Source organism: Pezoporus occidentalis, unplaced genomic scaffold (genome assembly GCF_034315485.1).
Source record: "Pezoporus occidentalis ecotype Australia unplaced genomic scaffold, CSIRO_AGI_Poc_V1 ctg154, whole genome shotgun sequence".
Classification (NCBI taxonomy): Eukaryota; Metazoa; Chordata; class Aves; order Psittaciformes; family Psittacidae; genus Pezoporus; species Pezoporus occidentalis.
Window position 1 is genome coordinate 1077572 of NW_026913361.1, and position 24512 is coordinate 1102083.

Genomic DNA, 24512 nt, shown 5'->3' on the forward strand with positions numbered 1-24512 from the left:
TCTATTAAAGAAACAAATGCAAATGTATCAAGATACATACTGTAAGGGACACATTCATACTGCACTTCCAGGTACTTGTATGTCCCAGGGCAAGGGTCTGGAAACACATCAGGGCCAGCGACAACTGCACATTGGGTCCGATTACTGCATCTGAAAAGCAAGACAAAAAGAGAGTCAGAAAACAGTCCAGACAGAAGGACAGGTCAAGAGGTTGAGCAGCCCCTCCAGCATCAACAGGACTGAAGATGCAGAAGCCAGGACTTTAGCATGAGCTGGGGAAGCTCGGCAAAAGCGGTAGCAAATACTAATGTGTTCATCAGCTTCTTGCCAAAAGAGAAGAGACATAGTGGCACAACCCCTTCCCCTCCAAGCTGTCCTTATATGCCAGGAGACTATTTCCAAACTGAAAGGAATGTTTAAAAAAAAAAAAAAGAAGAAAAAACCCCAAACAACCAACAACAAAAAATAAACAAACAAAAAACCCAAACAAAAACGTTATTGCAGGTATGTGGTTCTCAAAATTTTTGAAACACTAACTCCATAAAAGTGACCTCAACTAACCTTAAATAACAGCATCCCCACCAAACAAAATGCAAAGACTAAATCAATGACATTTATGGCAAAAAAAAAAATTGTATATTTTATAGCAAGTATAATAAATGCATGGTATAAAATATTTCTAAAGGTGTTCCCACAAAAAAGTCATCTTGAATAATCTTGTTTAATGAAAAGCAAAGATTAGAAACAGCTACACTTAAGTGGGGAAAAAAAAATACAGTCAAAACCAAATAAGCTGTCTAAACCACAAAATAGTAGTTTTACATATACAGCCAACACACATTAGTTATAAATGTCTAAGTCTTATTCCATCATTCTGCCCAGCAAAGACGCATCTCCTGAGATGATGTATTTTTTCCAGTAGGCAACATTATTTTCTCTGGAGGTCTTGCCATGCAACACACAGAGAAGGAAGTTATTCTGCCCACTCAATGAGTATCTTTCAGCTTAATAGCACACACACTGAGGTTGGACCCTCCAAGGTGCTTTCCCTGTGGCACATGTGACTCATATCCATGGGTGATTGATCTGCTTGTACACAGAAAACCACATTTGCCTTGCTTTCATGTTACAAGCACCTCTCTATAAAATGTTTGTGTATTTTGGGAATGCAAAAGCACTTAGTAAAGTGAAGTTCTATGGGGAGAAATTCTCTGCTTCTTTGTTGGGAGCTGGGATGGGCTGGGAGAGTGGACAGGGGGAAGGAGACAAAAAGTCTTTGAATCGTATGCTTTTGCATGCCAGGAAAGGCTAAACCATTAAGGGCTAGACAACTGCATTAACTTTCTCTAAGATACTTCCTCCTGTAACCCTGACCCTCCTCTTCTTCTGGAAAAAAATTGTGACAGCCAGTGCAGAACTCACTTAGGTTTGCAGTGGAAATGCTTTATGTTTACCTGAGGCTACAGTCTGTCAGCCTTAATGCAGATTTTATTTGAGCCCATAAATTAAAATTGATTCATTACTGAATGCCTTAAGCTTCATAATTTCTTTAATTTTATGGGAAGATTAATAAGAGCTGATAACACTTACTCATTGGGCTGCTTTGCTGGATAACAGATAATCCAGAGGGCTGCGACATTCTCATATTTTCTAGTCAAAAATGACAGTTATCACAAGTGACTAGTTTTATAATATACACAGAAAAACAATTTCATTAACAGAAAGGATAACTTTTGTCCTCACCCTTGCTACTTACAGACAGGTGGCTTGGCTGGGATATCACAGGTAGCTTAGACTTTGCAAGTGGGCAGTCTTCCAGGAGAGGCTTTGAACATCATCCAAAACTTTACTTTCAACAAAAATCCTTTACTGGGCTCAATGGGCCTTTCCAAAAGCAACTGCACTGGCCTACTCAATTGTACGGACAGCCCTGGCTGGCTTGTAAGGGATAGTTCTGGCCACATTACATAGAATAAGAGCAGTGAATCAAAGAGTCATTTAAAAATTACGAGTCTGGATCCAAAATTATGAGGAACTGGGAGGGAGGGGGGAAACAGACACATTTAGGGCTCATCTGCATGTGTTTTCAATCTCCTCTCTTTTTCACACTCATTTCATATGGGCAGCAAAACTGTTTCTGGCACTTGGCATTTTGAGCTTCCTTTTACCACACCAGGGTGAAATATGCAGGTTCCAGCACACTTAAGGGAATTTCAACTAAAAATCTTAGGAAAAAAATATATTTTTTATACCTGTTCAACTAATTGTTACTGTCAGACATTAAGCTACAAAAATTTTAAGGGGAGAAAGTGATTAAAAAGCCCCACTCATTAAAACTGTTTGCTGTGCTTTTGCTCATACTTCTTTTCCCCACTTTCACAACAGCTTCCCGATCCCTTCCGTTTTGTCATATTAATTTCTAGACAGATTAAAGGCCCAGGTGACATGAAGTCACTCAGAAGAAGTGACATAGACAAGGAGATATGTAAAAGAAGATTCATTTGCAGCCTTGAAAAGGGAAGGAAAAAAAGAAACATGTAATTATACCTTATTCCATTCCAGAAAACCAACCCACAAGCTCTGCTTTGCAAATAATGTGCTTAAGCATTAAATCTTGGGATTTCTTGGTGCCTGGGTCTTAGTAATACTTGTGCCAAACCTTTTTTTTTTTTTTTTTGGGGGGGGGGGTGTTAGTTTTTTGTGTTTTTTTTTGTGGGAACAGGGTTGTTTTGTTTGATTGCGTCCATTTTCCTTTTTCTCTTGTTTGTTGAAGGAAGACCTTTACTAACTACTGGAGTTATAATCTGCAGTGAGAAACAGCATTACACTGACTCAAGTATAAATCTGTCTCTTCTATAGGAAAGTTGCAGAAGCACTACTAAGGTCCTTTAACTTTACACTAGAAACACAGCCCTGCATCTTACTAGATTCCCCTCCAACAGGGCAGGAAATGTTTGCATCACTGGCTCTAGCATAACTGTACTCCAAAAAAACTACACTCACCATTTTTACATCCATCTATACCTGTTATTGCCTTTTGACAAGTGTTTCTTATTTCAGGCACCGACTCATCAGCTCCTTCAAACAAAACTGCTTCTCTTTTCCCTGTTTTGCTCTCATGCTGCAACCTTCCAAAGTGACCAGTGGCCTTTCAGGGTACTTTCTCATTCGCCATATGCTCCGACACCAAGAAAACAGGAGAACTGTGGGAGGAATCTGTGAACCTGGGGGACCTGCTAGATAATTTTATGCCTATTAAAGAAGTATCTTCCATTTTATTGAGTTTGCACAACATTTTAAGTGCATTCCAGAGACAGAGTAATTAAAGGAGCCTCTCAAGTAGTTTTAGTTCCCCTTATTTATCATGAAATCTGATGAGGAATTTATAGAAATCCTGTTGTTTGGCCTTGATTTTATTTATTTATTTATTTTTAACTTTGAAGTTCTTATTTGTATCTGCAATAATTCCTCTCTCTCTATTGCTTCCTAAAGTGCAAGGTGGCACATGAAGATAGAACCTGCTTCTCAGAGACCCTGCACACCTCAAGCTACCTCCCTAATTGCTCCTGGGATTTGTGGACACTTTGCCTGGACCAGGAGTGTCCACACAACTCATCAGAAATAATCTGCTATGCTGCCACAGCATTCAGTCTGATAAAGCAAAAAGACTGCTTCATTTCCCATTTCCTAAGGCATGGAAAATGCGACTTGACAGTACCCAGGTTCCTTTGTAAACGCTTGCACTGTTGCAAAGTGTGCTCAGTTAAAAAGCCAGTATCTCACATTCATTTTGCCAAGGTATAGATGCCTAACAAGGCTAAGAAAGAGATCAGAAACCAAAACATAACCCAAGATCTGTGTTATCACCACAACCTGAGACAGTGACAGCAACATGCATTCCTGTATGTTCAGGAAAAGAGAACACCCCAAACCCTGCTAAAAAGCAGTCTGAGGTACTTAACAGAGTTTAAGAACACAACATCTCATAAATATAAGTTCACATTAGTCATGTATGTGTTTTGGAGAGGAAAAAAACCTACCTCCTGGCAAAAGCATAAATTGTCCCAGTCACAAGGAAAAGGAAAAAAAAAAAGGGGGGGGGGGAAGGAGGGTGAAGAAACAAACAAAAAAAGGGGTTCTTTATGCTTTCTTTGCAGCTACATTTATTCCCACTTATTAAGGTACCTGTTTTTTCATTAAGATTTAGAAAAATATTTATCCTAGAAGAGAGGTGTCAATCCAGTGTAGCACAGGCACTGTAACAGCAAACATGGATTGTTTCAGCAGAACTTCTCCCAGTTCCAGTGGAAAATGACTTTTAGGAGTTTTAATGCAAAACACTAGTAATAATTCATGTGGCATTTGTTTTGCATTTATACCAGTGGAGTTGAAGGAAGCATTTGAGTTCTGAATGAGCTGCAGGGCTCCATTCTGCTTGTAAATCTCAGTTCAGACTTGAAAAAAAAAAAAAAAAACACCCAACAAAACAAAAAGAAACCCAAATCAACCACAAAAAACCTACAAGAAACAACAAAACAACAACCCGAAACTTCATTTCCCTTCAGCAAACTTCCTTTCCTTCAAACAAGCAACATTTTTATGATTTTTAAGAGACAAGGTCATCCTGTGATAGTGAATGAGAAAAACTTGAAGACACAAACAACTGCTTATTCCTGCTCTGATATCTTTGAGTTTTTTGAGTGCTGACATTGTTGATATATTTAACAAAAGAGAAATAAAGGCAAACTAATAATTTGGCAGGTGATGTTTATTTTAAGTCTTTCCAGGAACTTTGATAGCACAGACATATCAACAGCATCAGGCTAGACATGTCTGGGGCAATATGTTTGCCAGGACAAAAATGCAAAGGCATCACACAATAAGAGATCAATTCCAAATAAAAGCCTTTCACAGCATTAATAATCACAGATGCAATACCAGCAATCACCATACAGCTCCCCCTCCAGGTGGACAATTTCCCCAGAGAAGAAAAATGGGTGCCAAAATCATGGGGGTAGGTGTTCTTTGTGCTATGGACACCAGAAAAGCAACCAGAAATCCATGCACAGCTTCACAAGAAGCCTACAGTCTCAAACATCCATTTCAGCCCCAATGCACCCTCTTTCTCCTAGTCCTTATCCTGTAGAGACAAGCCCTTCTGAGGTGGAGCAGTACTTTCTGTGACACCATGGATGGAAACTCCTTCAAAAAGGATGTACTGGAAACCACTATAAACGGGAATGCCACCTGCTCCCTTTGAATAGGCAATCAGACCATGAGCTTGGACTTGTGCAGAAAGCACTGAGCTGCCATATCCATCCCTCACTGCTGATAAAAAGCCCTGCTCGTAGCTGATGCTACCCTCCACCTACAGCAGCTTATAACAAGGGGTTCTTAATTAATAACTCTTAATGCCAACTAAACCAGCTCACCTGTATTTATGAGCATCAGCGGCCAAAACCCAAAGATACTCCTTCCCTCTCCCCTCAACTGAAATACCTACTTTACATAGACTATTTTTCTTTTATGCAAAGAAAAGGCAGCTATCATGTGCCTAGGCATGTTAACCTAGCCAAGACATCAATATCTAAGCCTCTTTCTCAAGGTCTATTATACTTTCCTAATGATTTTACAGTAAGAGACAGACTTAATTCATTATCCTTCATGGCAACGCTGCAAGACATCCTTTTCCTTCTCTGGAACACAAAAATCTCTTCTCTGAATAACTGCTTTAAGAAAGAAGCTGTCACAGCAAATAAGTCAGCCAGGAGTATGTTCTCCCCTGTCAATATGTGATATTTCCAAATCAACCCTTTAGGAAGGGCCAAGAAGGAAAAAAAAAAATAAAATTAATGCCCTGGAGAAAGTAAACAGGAAGCAAAGAGAAACTTCATTCATGAGCACAGTTAATGTGATGGGTTGCAAATAAGGGGAGCAAGAAGGAAAAAAAAAATAAAAAAAAAACAAGCAGAGAAGAGAAGCAGTGAAGGGTGGAGAGAACAAAACTGCAAGCCATGAGAAAAGCCTTAGGTTCACCACATTTGCTTTCAATAACGTACTCAACAGAAGCAAATCTAAATCCTCTACCTGTTTAGCTTCCAGAAACAAAGATTTCCTCAACAGAATCTTTTTCTGCCTCTGCAAAACCTTAAAAGCAAAGGATCTAATGACAGGGAGAGGAAAATCCAGTTTCTCTAACATTCTCTTCATTATGAATGGGCCTTTTTATTGATCTTTCAGAACATGGAGAAGCTGGCTTTCCAACCTCTGCCACAATATAATTATCTGTAGTGTTTAATGCTAGCACAGACAAGTCCCACTACACACTGCATTTTGTTGTTTTATTGACAGGTTTTAATTATCTATCCAGGTGCTAGAGCTGTCAGATAGGCTGCTTCTTGTGTGATCAAACTAATACAAGGAGAGGCAGAGCATTCTAATTGCAGTTTCAACAAGTACCTTTACAGAGATATGCCAATGAGATACATATAAACTGCTATGGTTATTCTAATACCATATGATGCTTGATGGGAAAAAAGTCCTCTTTCTATAGTCTCAACCCAACTCACTCCTCCAATTATTACTTTATACTGAGCAAAGCAAAACTGAAAAAAAACAAACCACCAAAACCACACTAAAACCCCAGCCAGCAAAACAGCAGGAAAATCCTGCAGAGCCAAACCAAATCTGCGCTGTAAAGGTCACAGAGGGGACTACCTTGATATATTATGGAAAGCCTGGGAGCAAGATGGAAAACAGGCCCTGGAAATAATTTAAATACTAGTTTTACATATGAAAGAAGAAAAAAAGAAAAAGTAATTACATTGTTTCAACACATTGATAAGGCCCTTAAAATTTAACAACAAGAATTTAACAGCCAATTAGCAAGATTTAACATCAGTGGGCCCCAGATGTGTAGGGTGTCTGAGAAGCAGGTTCTGTCTTCACATGCCCACCTTGCACTTCAGGGAGCACTACAGAGAAAGGTATTACTGCAGACAGAAATAAGGAATTCAAAGTTAAAAAAAAAAAAACAAACAAAACCAAAACCCAAACATATTTAACGACAACTTGAGGCACCGCTGCATGTGGTGCATCTCCTTCACTCTCAGGGACTCCCGTTGCTCAGGAATCTGAGGTCTCGGGCAGAATCTGCCAGCTGGGCTGGTCATCATCCTCCAAAGGAGTGTGTCCCCCTAAGCAGTGAAAGCTCTTTTCTCTGTGCTTTGCTATGTACTGTGTCTTACATTTTATAATTTCCTTGGATTTCTTTCTGCCCTATCTATTTGTGATTAACACAATAAGGAGGGGAGATTAAATCCCCAAAGGCAATGAATGTGTACCTGAACAGGAGAACCTGTCAAAGTGCCTTGTGCTAACGTGCCTGGCTACATCATCCTTGCGGCAGCAGGGAACCCAAATGCAAGCTTGGTGAAAGAAACACTCACTGTTAGCACAAGAACACTACAATGATGGTCTGTCCAAGCATTTGGATATATTTGGACAAAAGGTTTGAGTCAGCATGGAAAGCAAATTTGTAGTGAGTGTATCTAAGCAGTCACAGCGTTGCTCCTGCTGCAAGACAAAAGCAAGGCCAGTTTTGCAATGTAGGCTAATGTCTTTTACTGGATGCTGGTCTGTAGGGCTGAAAACCAAACCAGGCAAGCCTTAAGGCTGTAAAGCTCATCTTTTAAAGATCTACAGAACTACCCTTTTACAGGTACTCTACTTCTTCCAACTCTATAAACTTCTGTAGCACCCTAATAAAAATCCACTTTAAAAAACACTGACAGGATATCTGGAGAGGAGAGTAAACACCTAAAGCAAACCAACCAATAAAAGACTCGTCGGTTTAGCCAGAGTTAGCACTAGTTAAAATAACAGTGAACAGAAAACAATCTGGCTTTTAATTTGGGTTAGAAGGTCAAATTAAAGCCTAGAGGAGGTCTGGGCTGAATTTCAGCTGGCGCTCCATATTACTTTGTCTTCATTGACATTTTAACAAGTCAAGGCAAGTTAGAGCCCATTTTTCCTTCTTTAGTGCAGCTACCCTGAGCTGGGATAGCCACAGCAAGTGGCAAAACATTATTTTCCCTACAGTACCTCTGAAGAATGTTCAAGACCCTTGGTTTACCATCACTTACCCATCTACCAACTCCACAATACCTGGAGCCCATGCTGTGGCAGACACCAAGGCTCTGTAGCCCTGTAGCACTGTGAGGTACAAATATGCTTCTCATCACTGGCTGAGCAAAAACCAAATCTGAACGTGAACATTTAGAAACATTTAAAATGTGTTAACAAAAAAAGAATAAAAAAAGATCTTATGTCCTGTTGTTAAAGGAAAATCAGTATTATTTCCACTCCTTCCCCCTGCCACATTTTCTTAAAGTAGAAAGAATTATGCTGCCCATAAGACCCACAGTGCTGCCATTTACTGTCACCACTGAATACCCACGTCCCAGCCACTGACTGATTCCTCAAGAAGGAAAAACTGACATCAGAGAATACTGTCTTTAAAAGGGTAATCTGTATTCATGGGCTAGTAGGTTTAATATATTAGCTTTTCACCTCTGTGACTAAGGTTAAAGAAAAGTTTTGGGCCAAAATAATTTGTACTGCACTCCATCTCAAATTTGACATAATAATTGAATGACTGAATGAAACAAAAGTGAATATATCCAAACACCATGGGAGGTTAAAGCTGGGGAACTTCCTGATGAACTCAGGAGTGAACCAAAGGCATCCACACAGCACTACTAAAACCCAGAGCAACCTCTCTCTTCATCACTCTTGCCAATGGCATGATACTGAGGTGATTTTTAGTAAAGGTCCATAGAGTTTAATTAAGGAAGCAATTACCCCTCAGCCTCCTAGTGTTGGTGTGCAGGGGTAGCTTCCCAATTAAGTGAGACATAGGATCAACATGTGACAAGTTATGCCTTTAGCATCATGGCTAAAGCAGTTCAGACAAAAGGATAATATTAGAGAGTAAAACAAACAGCATGCCAGAGTAGCATGTTATTAATACAGCATCTGATAATGATGTCTGACTTTGTACAGCACCTTGTGAAAAGGAGTCCTGGTCCCTGTCTGCGTCTCAGGCATTAAAACAGTACATATAATAATCAGAAACAAACCAAACTTTCCCAAAAAAGTAATCCTGAAATGAACTAAATATGGGTTTGATATTCAGAAGGTATTTTATTTATTTTATTCCAACATAGCCAACTCTGCCTCTTTGATCTTCATCCCAAAGTTTGAATAAAGGCAGCCTGCACTTTGATTCTAAGCTCAAGAGAAAGCAGTGTCACAAACCCTTCAGGCATGTACCAGCCCAGCACTGCCCAGCCAAAGCTTATTTGGAAGTAAATGGTAATGAAAAAAAAACATAAAACAAACAAAACAAATTAAAAAAAACACCCCTAGTTTAGACATATTATGTGAAATTTCCATTATTAATTTCCTCAAAATGTCTAACCCTAGCACTGAACTTTCTTGGCTGCATACAGCAACACGGGAGGGGTTGGAGAGATGCATTTTTGAGAACATCTGTCCAGCAGCTCCAGTAAGGCCTGCTCACACTCTGCTCAATACTTAGCTGACTTCTCACCACCCCATTCCCTCCTCACTTCTGGTGCAGTTTTCAACATATCTATGTATATATCAATCTCAGTTTTCAGCTATATATGTCCACTAGCTCTTTTCCTGCCTCACCCTTATTTGATCACCATACTGAAAGAGACATTACTTGTGCATTACATACCTTATCTGCCTTTAAAATATACAGTTAAAATATATACAGTTTTGGCCAAAATTACTATCCTGAGAAAAAGTCTGATAGGAAAGCAGCCTTTGAACATCTGTGGGACAATAGCTGACAGAAACAGAGCAACAAGGCTTCTGCAAATCCTAGCTATCTTTGTGAAGATGCAGAAAATACTTTTGTTAGCAGAGGATTGCCTATTTCATACTACAGAGCCTGCCTAATGCTGTACTCACAGAATCAAGTTTGTTGCATACAAGAAAGCTTCCTATGATGATGCTAAACTCAAAGGCCAAGTTTTCCAGAAAGGCTCTGCCTCCTACCACAGCTGAATTTTTCTGAAGAGCTCGGTTCTTCTTGGAGGAACTACAGAAAGGGCCAGCTGTTTCAGCATGGCTTGCTATTCCTCTGTTCTTATGGACAGCAGTGAAGCTGCTGGCTGTTAAGCATTTTCAGGCAGCAGGCTGTATTACAGTGCCTAACCACTTTGGTAATCCAACCCAGATAGATCTGCAGGAAAAAAAAAAAAAACAACAACCCAAAAAAAACATGCCTGCACAGGAGCCTTAGGCAGGGCAAAAACTGGGAAATCCACATTCCAGAGCATGGAGCATGTCTCCGGCAAATCAGCTTTAAAATATGTGACTTATGCTGCTCAGACATACCAGCTGAAGTCCAGGGAGATGGATGAAAGGGTAAAGATGCAGGATAAATTCATCAGATGTCTCCATAAATCATTTCTATAGTTCACATTTGTTCTCTGTCTTTCATTACTTACATTTCTAAAGCCACTGGGTGCCCTGGTGCAGTGGATCTAATAAAAAGGAAGATAAATTTTAACATCCATTTTTGAAACATCTTAAAATGATCTAGCTTTCTTCTGAATGTTAATGGCAAGCATTAAAAGAAACACACTGTCTCAAAACAATTCACTGGGCTGGAAGCAAAAGCAGAGTTCCACTGTAGCCTGGAAATTCACAGTCCTGGTCCCCCCCACACCCAGCTGGTATAAAAGATCTTATTTCTGGCCCTAATGTTTTGGCAGCCCTAACTTTGTCACCAAATCCAGCCATCGCTTTGTGCAGACCCTCTGACTCAGGAGCAAAATTCCATACTTGAGAAGAGGAGGAAATATTTTTGGAGATTGACAGTTTGGAAAAGAATCTGAGCTGTGTGACAGCTGTTTGGAGACGTGGGATGCCAGAGGGGTCCCAGTAGAGCATACAGTATTACACGCATGCACACGCACAGAAAATCATTAAAGTTTCTGTCTCTAAAGTTTCACATTTAATGAAAGAAAGAGAGGGAGCTATCTGGAGAATTCTTGGGTTATATTAACAGCTAATGATACTCCCTTTGCCAAGAGCGCAGCCCTGGGAAACGCACCGACAGCCATGGGGGAAACCGCGAAAAAGTCAGTGGGTCCAGGCAGCATGGCGAGAGAAGTGGGGAGGAACGTCCTTCCCTTTCTCCCTGCCATGTCCCTAGGGGGGCTGGGAATCAAGCAGGGAGCCTGCTGTTGCACTGCTGGAGTGAACATGACAGAAGCAAGGACCTTTATAGCAGAGTTTAATCCATCGCAGGTTAAACAAAACAAATGACTGCACAAGTGAGCAATTAAAGAGCATTCTATGGCCAGCACTCAGAGACCCTCACCATTGATTAATTAGGTTCAAAGGGCCAAGACTAACCTCAGAGTCCCCTGAGAAAGAGACCACTTAGCCCCATTAAAAGAAAATAAAAAAAAAAAAAGAAAAAGAAAAACAGCATTCTTATTTAACACTTGAGCATTAAACAGCTGCTAAAGCAGTGAAACAATTACTTGGGAGTGACCTACATTCAACTGTATTGCTTTATTACATTCAGGAGAAACTTAATTAAGCCTCTGCTACTTAATAAAGCAAACAAAGTCCTCCATTTTATGACAAGGAGCTGCACTGCTACAACCATGTGAAGCTTTTGCATTGGGCAATGGGTTTTCCAAGAGAACCTGGAACTATCACATTTCTCCTCTATTGCATTTGAGGGATAAGAAGATACAGGATACTTTTATGCATTAATGCTCCTCGAGGCAGGCTAGCTTGCTCTGCTGCCTAACACCAGTGGAGAGGACTATACCTGATCTGTGATGAAACACTACTGTACCTGTGCAATATGGTCTACTCCCAGCCATATCACAAGCTAGCTTATTAGTACTTCAGCTTTGCCAGAAGGAAGGCATCAACTATTCATTTTACTGCAAGAAGCAAAAAAGCAACCTGTTCCGGGGGAAAAAGCCAAACCAAACCAAAACACCACAAACATACTGCTGGCTGTATAGTTGTTCTTGCCTATGGGCCTGATCCACCCCCCTTGAGAATTCAATGGGTGAAGAGTTATTTACAGTCCCCACTGACCATTAACAGGGTCTGAGCTGGGTAGTGGGAGTGTACAATTGAGGATACACCTGTTAAGAAAACATACAAAAAGTTTTGCTCATTCATTGCACCAAAGAGATTTCCAAAATGTTTCACCCAAAGTCTCCCTCGAATCCGAAGATTTTCAAAAATTGTTAATAAAAACAACCACCCCATACACGTGACTCTCACTCAGCTACACTAATTCATTGTGACTGTGCCAAACTTCTCTACAGGATTGTCAACCACACACTATATCCTCACCACCCTCCTCCCTAAAATGCTTGTCTTGCCCACCTCTTCTCCTGCCTTTATACAAACAGCTCCTCTGCTCTGACTTATCAAAAGATCCAGTTTTGGGAAGAAAATCTGTCCTCAGCCTTGTACAAGCAATGAAAGCAAACACTCACAGCTGGATGGAAACAAACATCGGCTGCCCAGAACCTCTGGACTTTAATTGAACTGGCTGTGAATGCTCAAACACTGGAAGCTCTGATGAGATCATGGGAAAATTTCTTTTCCATGAGGGAGAAAAACCCCAAAAGTGTCCCTTGCTGAACAGAGGCAGTGGACAAGCAACTCTTCAGCACTGACATCACTGTCAGAGCATGACTTCTGAATATACCCTGGCTCCTGCTGTATTTTCCCAGCTAAGCCAACTGGCTTTTGGTCCTACAGTACTCTGTGCTGGATGCAGAGGTCCTTGCATCAGCTCAACAACTCACAGAAATTAACTGTTGATAACCCTGTGACATGTCCCAGGCTTAAAAGTCACAAGAAGATCTGATGTCCTGAACCCTACCAGTACTATTAGTAAGAAGCATATTGGTCTGATGATGCCTTGTTCCTTGCACCTACTTCATTCCTGCTCTCTGCAGTAGTTCAGCACCACAGATTTTGTTCAGGATCTGAAGAGATTAATTTAATTCTATGGGTGGCTGTATGCCCCTAGTTCACATCCTATGGCAAAATGCCCTTATGATGGTGAAGTCCAACCTCTTCTCTTTGCAATGGGCTCCACTTTTTCTGACTAATTGGGGAAGCATTTTGGTAGTTGATGAAAATGGCATTCTAGTTTTCTAGTGTACATTGGACTGCTAGAATAAAATATTAGGCAGGCTCTGCTGTTATCTGGCTTGGTGAATAACTGATCAATTAATGTACAGGCAACAGCAGCAACAGAAAAAAAAACAACAAACAAACAAAAAAACCCACATTCAGTTCCATGTAATGCCATTAAAATTGTGGTGACTTCAAAACCTGCAACACTCTGGTAACCCATTTTGCAGTCTTGGCTATAATAGGGAGCAGTGGTGAAAGGTATTTCAGATGCTGGAGAGTAAGCAGCCAGGGGTGAGGACATCTCAGCTCAGCTTCAGAGTTAAAGAAACTCTTCACCTAGCCACTACTGCTAACACTGAAGGCAGGAAAAATAACACATGACTAAGAGCATTTTATTTTCTTTGTATGTAAACAAGCTTGTTAAGTCACATGTGGCATCCAAATTTTTCCTCCTTTTTCTCAGTGCACCTATGGAAAGTTGTATCTTCTTCAAACATCGAGATGATGCTTTTACTTTACGTCGTAAGTGCTTTAACACCATTCATCTCACCACAGCCTTTTTGACATGTGTGTATAAATAGCCAGTGCCTCTCAGTGGACTAAATTAGCTGGTATAGGCATATGGATGGTGCTGAGAAACAGCTTAGGGCAAACAGATTGACAGGCAAACCACCCTGAAATATTGACCGACTAGGACATTCCCTCTGTCCCAATCACCTCATCCTACCTGTCACTCCCTGCAACCATGCAGCCTGAGAAAGAGACACTTGAGTTTTGCAGCTAACAGGCACCTATCTGCAAGTGCCAGAGCTTGGGCTTGATCCTGAAGCCTCTGCCTTTACAAATACTCTGACAACTCCTTCAAAAAGCCAGCGAGCCTCATCTCACTTATTCCAACATGACTGAGTAAATAAATAATGCTATTTATGCACTGCGTATCGTTTGTCAACCCATTTGTCATATCCAATCTTTCACTGCTCATGCAGTAAAACTATGTGGGATTTTATTCCAACCTCCCTTGCAGGTGTGATGAATGCTTTATTTATACAGCAGCATTTCATCTCACAGAACTGTTACTATGCATATACAGGCCTTTAAGTCGCTGTGTGGTGTAAGGAGAAAGTGTAAAGAGAAATGAAAACTAGAGGCAGCACTGTAATTAAAGCCAAGGTGAGAATCACAGATGGCTCAGCTAAAAGTGGGAAATACCTACCACTTCAGAAGAGGCATTCACTCCCCATCATTAGGCAAGATAAAAAAAAAAATAGATCCATTCTCGAATACCTTCATAAAGGGTTGATCCCTGCTCAGTTTATCAGAGCACCCATGACATCAGTACTCTATCTAGTAAGCACATTATTTCCAGGCAAATCACCTCCCATTGACTTCCACTGATCAAAATTTTGGTCAAGGACTGAAACGCCTGGGAGCAGATGTTGCTACCAATAACTACAGCTGAGCAAGCCATGAATAAATTCCCTTGGCCAGTGTCTTCTAGTGGCCAGAATAGAAGACAGGGAGCAGCAAAGAGGCCCTCTACTGTGATTTCTGCTGTGAGGCAAAGTGACCTTGAGAGGGGAATCTCTGCTCTTTTGAGATGACCTCTCTGAAAAGTCTTTTGAGAACCACAGATTTAAAAAAAAAATAATTACTTTTGCTACTATTCACTGACGAATGAAATCTGCTACCCAAATTCGCTGAGACCTACAGGATTTCCTCTGGAAGTAAAGCACCATTACAACGGAAGGCATCAGAATCTGCCTCTGGTTGCTACTTTGCTTCACAGCCACCACAGTAATGCCTGAGTTTTACTCACCCATCCCACCCCACAGAGCACACCAAATGCTTCCCTGGTTTACAGGAGCTTCACAACCATTTGACTCAAGACAGTTTGCAATAAAAAAAAAGCCCCAAACCAATCCTGCTGTTTCCTGGAAGAAATTGCCTTAACAGTTTTTGCCATGAGGGCAAAATCTCATCAACTGCTGAATGATCTTCCTAGTAACTTCGAGTTTCTTCAGGTAAGTCAGCAAGAGCTAGCATCAAGTCTCACATTTTTGAGAATGCAGGGTAAGGAAAAGGTAAGAGAAACAAGAGAAACAGCTGTAGACCAATTTTGTATACCTTGATATCAAACCTTGCCTTCCTCCACTTTCTTCTTAAAGGACCTGGGGGGGTGGGGGGGTGGGGGCAAGTTGGGGGTTGGAGTTGGATGCATAAAGAACTGTGTAAACAGACATCAGACTCATGTTTATTGCCTAAGCAATAAAAGATTAGAATTGACAAATGGAGAGGTTTTTGGAGACACAGATGCTACAATCATTTTAATATAATTTGGATTTCCAAATCAGTAATTACTCTATCACATATTTATAATTTTGTAGATGCTACTAGAAATGCTGATGTCTTTTTCTATGCATAGCAATGAGCAACAACAAGGGCTGTTAATATAAAGCCTGTAATGTTTGTATTCATATGTAAATAGGCTATGTAAACGTTTTAGACATTTCTCACTAAAACACTGAGTTCTAATCTAAGTGGCTCCATTCCTAAACTAGAAAATCGCACTCTGCATAGAAACTGTTTACTAGTCTGTCAGCAAAGCCGCCAAAGCAGTGAGCTGAATTTATAGGGGGATTTGCATCTCTCCATTAGGCACAATACTAGAGTAATTGGAAACCTATAAATGGCCAGATATGCAGGTTGATATTTTGAAAATTCCTTGCTTGCACATGGAGGGACACACACATTCAGCACACACGCACCTGCTGTGTATGCATATGCACAAGCACAGGTACCTTTTGGGGAGACTGAGAAATGCAGTACTGTTTGATTTAATTAAACTGATGCAAACCCCTGTTTAAGCATGGCAGAATCAGTTTAGCTTCTACCTGCTCCTAACTGACTTATGATAAAACTGAATAAGGCACATTAAAACACCAACACATTTCCAAGCAGGAGTAAGTTACAGAAACTCCAAATGATGCTGGGGATGGAAGAGCAATAAAAAAAATAAGAGGGCTAAAATGCTCCAGGGTCACGCTTTTCACCTTAAGAAGTTACTTTTTTTCTTCCCTCCCCTTCCACTCAAGCTCCCATAATGGCAGCCTTCATGTCCCACCTGCTGCATGAAAAGCTCAGTGGAGTGGTCCTTGAGGCTTACACAGGCCATTTCTAGCTCAGCTGGAACGTGGGTACACCATCACGGTACTGTCCTTTACAGGACCCAGGGTCATAGAATCATAGAATAATTTGGGTTGGAAGGGACCGTCAAAGGTCATCTAGTCCAACCCCTGCAATGAGCAGGGACATCTTCAACTACATCAGGTTGCTCAGAGACACATCCAGACTGGCCTTGCATGTCTCCAGAGATGGAATATCCACCACTTTTCTGGGCAACATGTTCTAGTGTTTTACCACTACCTTCTGGATGCGACCAACCAGCCAATTCCTCATCCACCAAACTGTGTTAGTCTATATGATTAACTTGCATTAACTTCAGTGAGATCCATTCTCAACCCTAATGCAGAGACTCACATCTTGAGTGTGATTTTTCTCTTAGTGTCTCTGACAAATCACATCCAGCCTCAAGCTGTTGTCTTCTTCCTGAACGTATACATTTACAAAGATTATTTAGTGCCAGTGAAGGCTTTGGAAAGACAGCTCAGAGACCCTCACAGCTCCACTAGAGCACATGAGTAACTCCCATTTGTATAGGAGACAATAGAAGTCTTCTCTTCATCAGCAAAAATGAAATGGAAATGACAAGAGAGCAAACATCCTGCTGTTGCTCCAGCAGCTTTCAGCATCTTCTACCATCTAGGGATAGTATTTTCAAGATCTATTCAGTCCTTCAGTTTTGATGAGGCTGCCAAAAGCTGCCAGGAATAACCACCATTTTGACATTGCTCTCTCCTGCCTTCCCTGCTCCTTCTTCCTCCCTACTTTGAAGCACTCCCATGCTGCTCCGGGAACATCATTAACACCTAAAGAGCCAAGGTACATTTACAACTCGTGCATTTGTAGCTTTACTCATCCTGCCTTCTCACCCACTGCCTTAAAACAAAGCAAAGTTACATCAGTCAAGTTACAAAACAACAGAAAAATCTTGACATCCATAGCCAAGCAGTTGAATTATTGCCATTTCCCTGGTGAGCAGCAGTGATGTGGGATGACCATTGACAAACAAGACAGTTTCCACTAGAAACAGGACAGGGGGAAGGAAAGTAGACAGCTCTGCGGAAAAAGTGTAATAAATTTCTCCAGGCCACACTTTTGTCAAGAACAGTTACTGACACATGTAAAATTAAGAGGACTACCAACTAAGTGAGTAAATCTATCCCCACTTTGTTTGCAAGGGAAGAAATTCACCCCAGAGAGGCTCTGTACACTGGAACAACAGTATTGGTTTCAGCAGTTATTTCAGTTCCCCAGTGCAGGAACACTGCAGTCAATCAAACCCACTGTGGTTTTGCACCTGCTATTATCTTTGTACTAAGGAGTGCTGGGATGGCCAGTGCTAAGAAACTGGGTCATAGGCTGCTTTAGGTTTTCTTTCCCTTTTAAAGGGGACACTCTTGAACGTGATAAATGGTCAGCACTCTCTTGTGATGATGTCAGTGCTAAAATCTGGTTGCATCTAAAAAAGAAACCAGGGGAGTGAAAGTAATTTACCTGTTTACCTGAAACTTTTTATGTCAAGTGAAATAACAGACAAGCACTTATAGCCAAATGAAAGCTATTTCCTCCTGTTTGATGAGCCTTCACCTATACATTTTAGGAGGAAAAAGTAAATAATAAGCCATATGGCACATGAGTTCAGCAGCACTGATTGTCTTACACCAGTATGTTACTTTATTACAGCGGTACACTTATCAAATCTGTCTTGATTTCTCATTATCTGTGTCCAACAAGAACAATTACTTTTACTACATCAGACCAATGAGACACACCCACTGTGGAACCAAAGTGCCTCCTTTGCTTTGAAACACAACTCCTGACCTGATGAGTTTGCAGTCTAGCCTTGTTGTGGTTTAAGCTCAGCCATAAATCAGAACCATGCAGTCTGCTCCCCCCCCCTCCTTTCTTCCCCCCGCTCCCAGAGGGATGGGAAGGAGAACCAAAAGAATGTAACTCCCATGAGTTGAGATAAGAACAGCCCAGTAACTAAGGTATAACACAAACCACTGCTGCTACCACTAATACTAATAATGTTAAGGGAAATAATAAGGGAAGAGAGTACAATACCACCCGCCGATACACAGCCCGACCGAGCAGTGAACCATCCCTTCTGGGTAACTCTCACTTACATCCTGAGCATGACGTGCTGTGGTATGGAATACCTCTTTGGCTAGTTTGGGTCAGGTGTCCTGTCTCTGCTTCCTCCCAGCTTCCCCTCCTCCCTGGGAGAACATGAGAGTCAGAAAGTCCTTGGTCAGAGTAAACATTTGAGCAACAACTGAAAACATCGGTGTCATCAGCGCCACTCCCAGGCCGAAAGTCAAAAACACAGCACTGCACCAGCTACTAAGAAGGAGAAAAAAAAGACTGCTACTGCTGAACCCAGGACAAGCCTGCAGACTCTGCAACAGCCTTGATGATCAAAATGATGCTCTGAAATCAGAAGAGCATCCAGGACCCATGTGCCATCCAAGAAAGAGGACTTTGTCTGGAGGAGCCAGCTTCTGTCCAAGGTCTGCACAAGGATCAAAGTCAGCAAACTGCTTTAACTATCCTGTTAAAATTATTACAAATGATGATCAATTTGGCTTAACATCTGCATTTAATAAATACAATGCTTGCTTCATAAAAACCTCTTTTTGGCATAGCCATATCCAAACTAACTCAACAACACTGTGAAGTTAACAAGGCTGATAAGAGAAAGTGTTTGCTTGCACAGCTTGTCTTATTTTCTCTGTAAAACCAGCTACACTGGCCAAAAAGATCATTTGCTAACAAGTCTGTGATCAAATTATGAACCCTAGTGGAATGGCACAGTTTCTTCCTATGCTATTCACCACGTTGGCAAAATGGTCCAGTGCAGACCAGACTGCAGATCAGTGTTGAGTTGTTTTTAGAGACTTCCCCTCATATCAGGAAATTCTTATTCAGCCTTTGACTCCTCTGGTACCAATATACCCTTAAACATCCACTCTTAAGACTATCCCTCCACATTACTTCATGGCATAATTACAAGGGCACAGAGCTGGAGTCTCCCTTAGCATCCACTCCTAATCCTCTCACACTGTCTGCCTCTTTCTCCATTGCCCTCCATTTCAGGCAAATCCCAATTACAACAACGCAAAGGGAACCAGACATCTTTGTTCAGATGCAGCCTGAACTTCATCAACATAGAGACTGAGTGCTTTTATTTGTCAAGGCCTCTGCTTGATTTTTTTTACTATTGAAGTTAAAAAAGGACCTAAAATGTCTATAAGTACTTCACCAACTAAAAAAATTAAAATGGCCTTCTGCAAAAGGTACTAAGAAACTCCATTCTCTCCATCTTTCAGTTATAGCTGATATGCTTTCTTGCATATGAGATACTGCTCCAAAAGAAGTTTAGGTCCCCATTGATTCATCCTAAATCAACTTGGCCACGGGTGGGAGAGAAAGCAGGAGTGAAAACTGAAGCAGGAAAAGGTTCATAATTTTGCACCATGCTTCAGAGGGCTGCGAAGGAACATTTGTCTTGTCAACTCATCTGTTTAATCAAAGAATTTTAATCAAAGTGCAGTTCTAGAAACCACAGGCTAATGTGGAGAAATGATAAGAATAATTAAACCATTCAAATAATCTGTAGCTCGTCTGTCATCGGCTCCTAAGTATGCTGGGGGGGTTGAGATAGTTTTTATCTTGCATATTTAGTGAGCTGGATCCTTAGCAGGTCTCAGCCAATAAAGAACCCATGGAGCTACCACTGATCCCTGAGGAATGCAGAGCTATTAGCTCCAAAGGCTGTGCCACTCCAGTTTCCATGTGTATTCAGACACTTACACACTTCCACAGGAACAACCACCATGTTGTTTCTTATCAATGTAGCTGAATCTAAATAGTTGCCAGAGCTAAATATATTTTAGGGACTGTTTTCCCTTGGAAAATTACGAATTATCAAAGTAAAATGTTGTGTGGGAATGTGTTGCTTCACATTGTCATTTAGGAAAAAAAGCTTTCTAGTTTAAAATTTATTTTACATATTTTCATTCAGATTCATTATGGAGCTTTTAAAAGCAAATATTCTGATTCAATAATCATTTATTAAAAAAAAAAAACAACAAACACCTCCAAACAGTTTTTTGGACAATTTTAAAATATTTGATGTTGTGTTGGTTCAGAATTGCTTTATATTGTCACTGCAGTGGCAGAAGCTCATGCAACACAGAATAATCAGTCTCCATTAACTCCAAGAGTTGCTTCTACTTCTTCACATCTTTCAACTTCACGTGTAAATATGTAGCTGCTCTCCAGCAGCTAAATGTGTTCTCAGGAAATATAATGCAGCCCTTTTCCACCAGCTTACAAGCTACCTCGAATTGACATGAGATTACTATATGGGTCCCTCAGAATACATGTATAGACATTTTTTAGTCACTGCAGAGGCACTGATCTTCAGTACCTCACTAGCCAGCCAAAGACCTTCCTTGGTCCCTAATTCTGGACATTTACAGTGTTTCAGAGGATTGGACAAGCGTGGGCATTAAAAAGCAAAACCAAGCACATACAAGATGCTGACTGTACCACAGTCAAGGAGGAATTACTCAGCAAGAGACAACCCAGCCTTCTTCATGAAGCAGATTCATGAGAAAGGAAAGGGACTACTGGTTGGCTCAACTGCATTGTAACACCTTTTAAGATGAGCAGTTTGTATACAACTATGCAGTTAGTTCACATAACATCACTCCTCTTTTGAAATAAGAAGTTTCACAGAGTGATTTTCTCCTCTAAGAAGACCCTACACTCCTCAGCTGCAGAAGTACCAGGGTTCCAGCAGTCAATGGGACAGCCATTGCTGTTCAGACCTTGCTTGCGTTGGTATTGCAATAGCTACTTCTGAGGCTTACAATGCTGCTTCCTGTTGACATTGCGGATCTTCATTCAGCTGCTTTTTGAGGAAGGGCCCTTGATCAGAACATAGCACTTGAATTCTGCAGGGCTGAAGGGAGCTAAGCATTTGCCTGTGAGCAGTGAAAGAAAATGGGAGCAAAAGGAACTTTGCTGCAAAGGACCTAAACTTACACATGCTCATGAGGCTGAGAAAGGATGGAAAAGTCCAAGCTTCAGGGCATTGCTTACAGTGTAAGAGATGTCCTCTGTAAAGTAACCTGCAGAAAAACCTATGAGGAAGGGTAAAGTACATTTGTTGAGCACAGAAAGCTAGGCGATGTTATTACAAAGAAAAAAAATATATATAAAAGAGGTTAAAGTGTTGTTCCCCAAAAAGTATTTCCCAACATTGTCAAGGAAGATTTGGAAACTACACAAGTGGCCACAGGAAAGCTAAAATGACGACCAAGGGCATTTCTCCTACACTGTTTAAAGCAAGAATCGTAGCTGCAGAAAATTAAGCTCTGCCAGTAACTCAGGAGATCCAGAAAAAGAAAAAAAAAACACTTCAAACAACGAGGTGCCCCCTTTGAGATACTGGAGGGCTGCAGCAGTCACAAGAGGACAAAGAAATCTTTATTATTTTGTCCAAAACTGTACTCATAACCAATGGGATGGACATTTGAACTTATGCCTCCAAACAGCAAACCTATGAACCAGTGGGAAAACCAAAGTATAGCCAAAGGCAGATTGTTACCTTTTTAAAAGCCAGTGCTGCAACTGTTTGATTACAATGGGATTCATTTTTGCATCTCAAGTCTATCCTTCAGTCATCCTTGTGAATTGGAAATGTGCTGTCAGGACCAATTTATTATCTAATAAGTTGCAACAGCTGCTGCTGTTTATTATGAGAGGCTACAGCAATGTTTACTCAAACATTCAAGAAGAGCAATTTCACTTCCCACCTTAGAGTGCTCAGGCACACACTGATATTGATGCTACCCAGCATCAAGTTAAAAATTGCACATTAGAAACATGAGCTTCCATTTGTTTTCCCCCTATGCTTTATCACCAAGGATCAGATAAATCAAAGCAATGATTTTTTTTTCTTTCATCTGCTTTTAAACATATTCTACTGTATGTTGTTTTTTACTTGGGTCAGGAGATGGCTATATAATACATTAGACATTTGCTTCTGCAGACTTGGAAAGGGATTTAATCAGTACATGAATGAGGCTTAAAGAAACAGAAAGCTTCCTAATGCAAATGCAGCTGTGACTGATAAGAAGGACAATGGACAGAAATCCTTGACTTGATTAACTTAGTGACCTAGAAAGAGGGATGTGTCTCATTCCAGCAGGGCAGAACAGAGAAACACTCATTAACTGTTCCCTTCGTCTGAAAGGATCCGCAGTGCTCACTTCCGCACCCAAAGGAGCCATTCACCAGGAACTTGGACACACTAGGGAAGCCTTTCTTTCAGTTTCTGGCTGTACAAAGTCGAACAGTGGGACAGACTTCACATAAATAAGTGTCTTTTTCTCTCCCCCTCTCCCTCTCTTGCTCCCTGTTTTGGCTTTTCAGAGGTTTCAGCTGGTCCTAAACCGCATACAGTAATAAAGATTATTTCAAAAGGACTTAATTCACTTTGATGTGTTGTTTTGATGTGATGTCTTTTCTAAGGACACATAAGAACTCTTAACTATTTCATATCTGCAGACATACTGTGTACATTCACATTGTAATTGTATGGGAAAGAGAGCAAAACTCAGCAATACTAATCCTAGACCTTTAAAAATATTTCAGATCTACCTTACACCTCCAAAGCTCTGTGGACAGCAGCTTATTAAATCTCTCAACACTGTTCTGACAGAGATGGGTTAAAAGTAGTTATCTCTGTTTCACAGGTGGAAAGAGAAACATGATTATGCTCCAAAATTTAGAGGATACAAGCATTTCTTTCTCATGGCTTCACATGTACACCCCAAAGCCCCAAAAAGCAGCTTCGCTGCATGGGCAGAAGGGGTCACAGACTGAAACAGGGGAGTTGGGGCACCGAGAGAGATGACATGAACACAGAGCCTGTCTCCTGACCCCAAGTGCTTGTGCCACATAACAATAATGCCAAACAACACTGACATTTTTACGCAGAAAGAAATGGAGCACAGAGGCCTTATAAAGAATCAATTAGATATTGCAAGAGAATGCAAAATAAAGGCAGGGCACACATAGAGAATATCAAATGAAGAGCAGAAAGGAGCATTTTGTTCCAGGGCTGGCTGACATCCCCACCTGAGCTATCACAGGGCTGATCAGCACACAGGAAGATGGGAATACAAAAGATAACAGAACTGGAAAAGAAGCCAGATCTTTCTTACCTTGCCACTGTGGTCCCATTCCTCAACATAACAGAGGTTTAGAAAACTAATTAACATTCTGAAAGGAAAACTTGACTATAACAGCAGATTTCCAATTAGCTACAGATAGTGCCAGCAAGCTGCTTAAGAATCAAGGCTAATTCCACTGGTTGCACACAGGGTGTGGGCCCTGACTGAGTAAAAAGCAAAGATAGCTGGACTCTTCTTACTATTTTTCTTACTACCCTTACTTTTGTGGATAAGAGGGCAAAAAGAGTGCATTAGCACTGGCTTAGACGGTGGGTTTGCAGCATATCTCTCCAAGGATCCTAACAGCATTTCTTGAGAATTAAGATATGTATGTCTCTGAATGCCTATATGAGCCTAATCTTTTTTCCTTCTCTCATCTCAAAACAGCAATGTACAAAAATAGCATACAAAGTCATGAGAGCTTACCTGAGCCTCAGCCCTGTTTGGCTAATATCAATAAGCACAACTCACGCTTGGCTAAGGATTGCAGCAGCAGTAAGATAAAGCTATGGGAAGGCACTTGCAATGTCAGGACTCTTCAATTCATGGAGCTCATCCACAGTCCTAGGCAGGCAGAGTGAGAGTTAAACATCTTTGATAATCAAAAGGGCAACAGAGACCTTCAGAAGTGTCACCACTGTGCCCTATCTCAAAGAATTGGCTGAGATTTCCAAAGCAATTTTACCTTCCTTTCTCCCACTACAGCCTACCACCCTCTCCCTTCAAATTACTTCTCATAATGGAAGTCTTCTCTTTGGGGTGTGTGTCAAAATTTCCCTCTGAAGCTTAGATGTATTTTTTTCCAACCATATCTGAATCAGAATAACATTCATAAGAAGTGAGGGCATAGGATATATT

At 40.9% G+C, this 24512-nt stretch overlaps 1 protein-coding gene across 20 annotated transcripts in view; it reads right to left on the reverse strand.

The window, feature by feature from the left end:
• Positions 1–24512, reverse strand: part of ADGRL3 (adhesion G protein-coupled receptor L3) — a 516853-nt gene that overhangs the window by 224865 nt on the left and 267476 nt on the right. For all 20 annotated transcript variants that reach the window (XR_009963392.1, XR_009963393.1, XM_062611552.1 and 17 more), the window contains one exon: positions 41–150. Coding sequence is in view for 18 of the 20 variants with exons in the window: in XM_062611552.1 (XP_062467536.1) it covers positions 41–150 (110 nt within the window). In the remaining 2 variants the exon portion in view is untranslated. The remainder of the gene's footprint in view (positions 1–40; positions 151–24512) is intronic.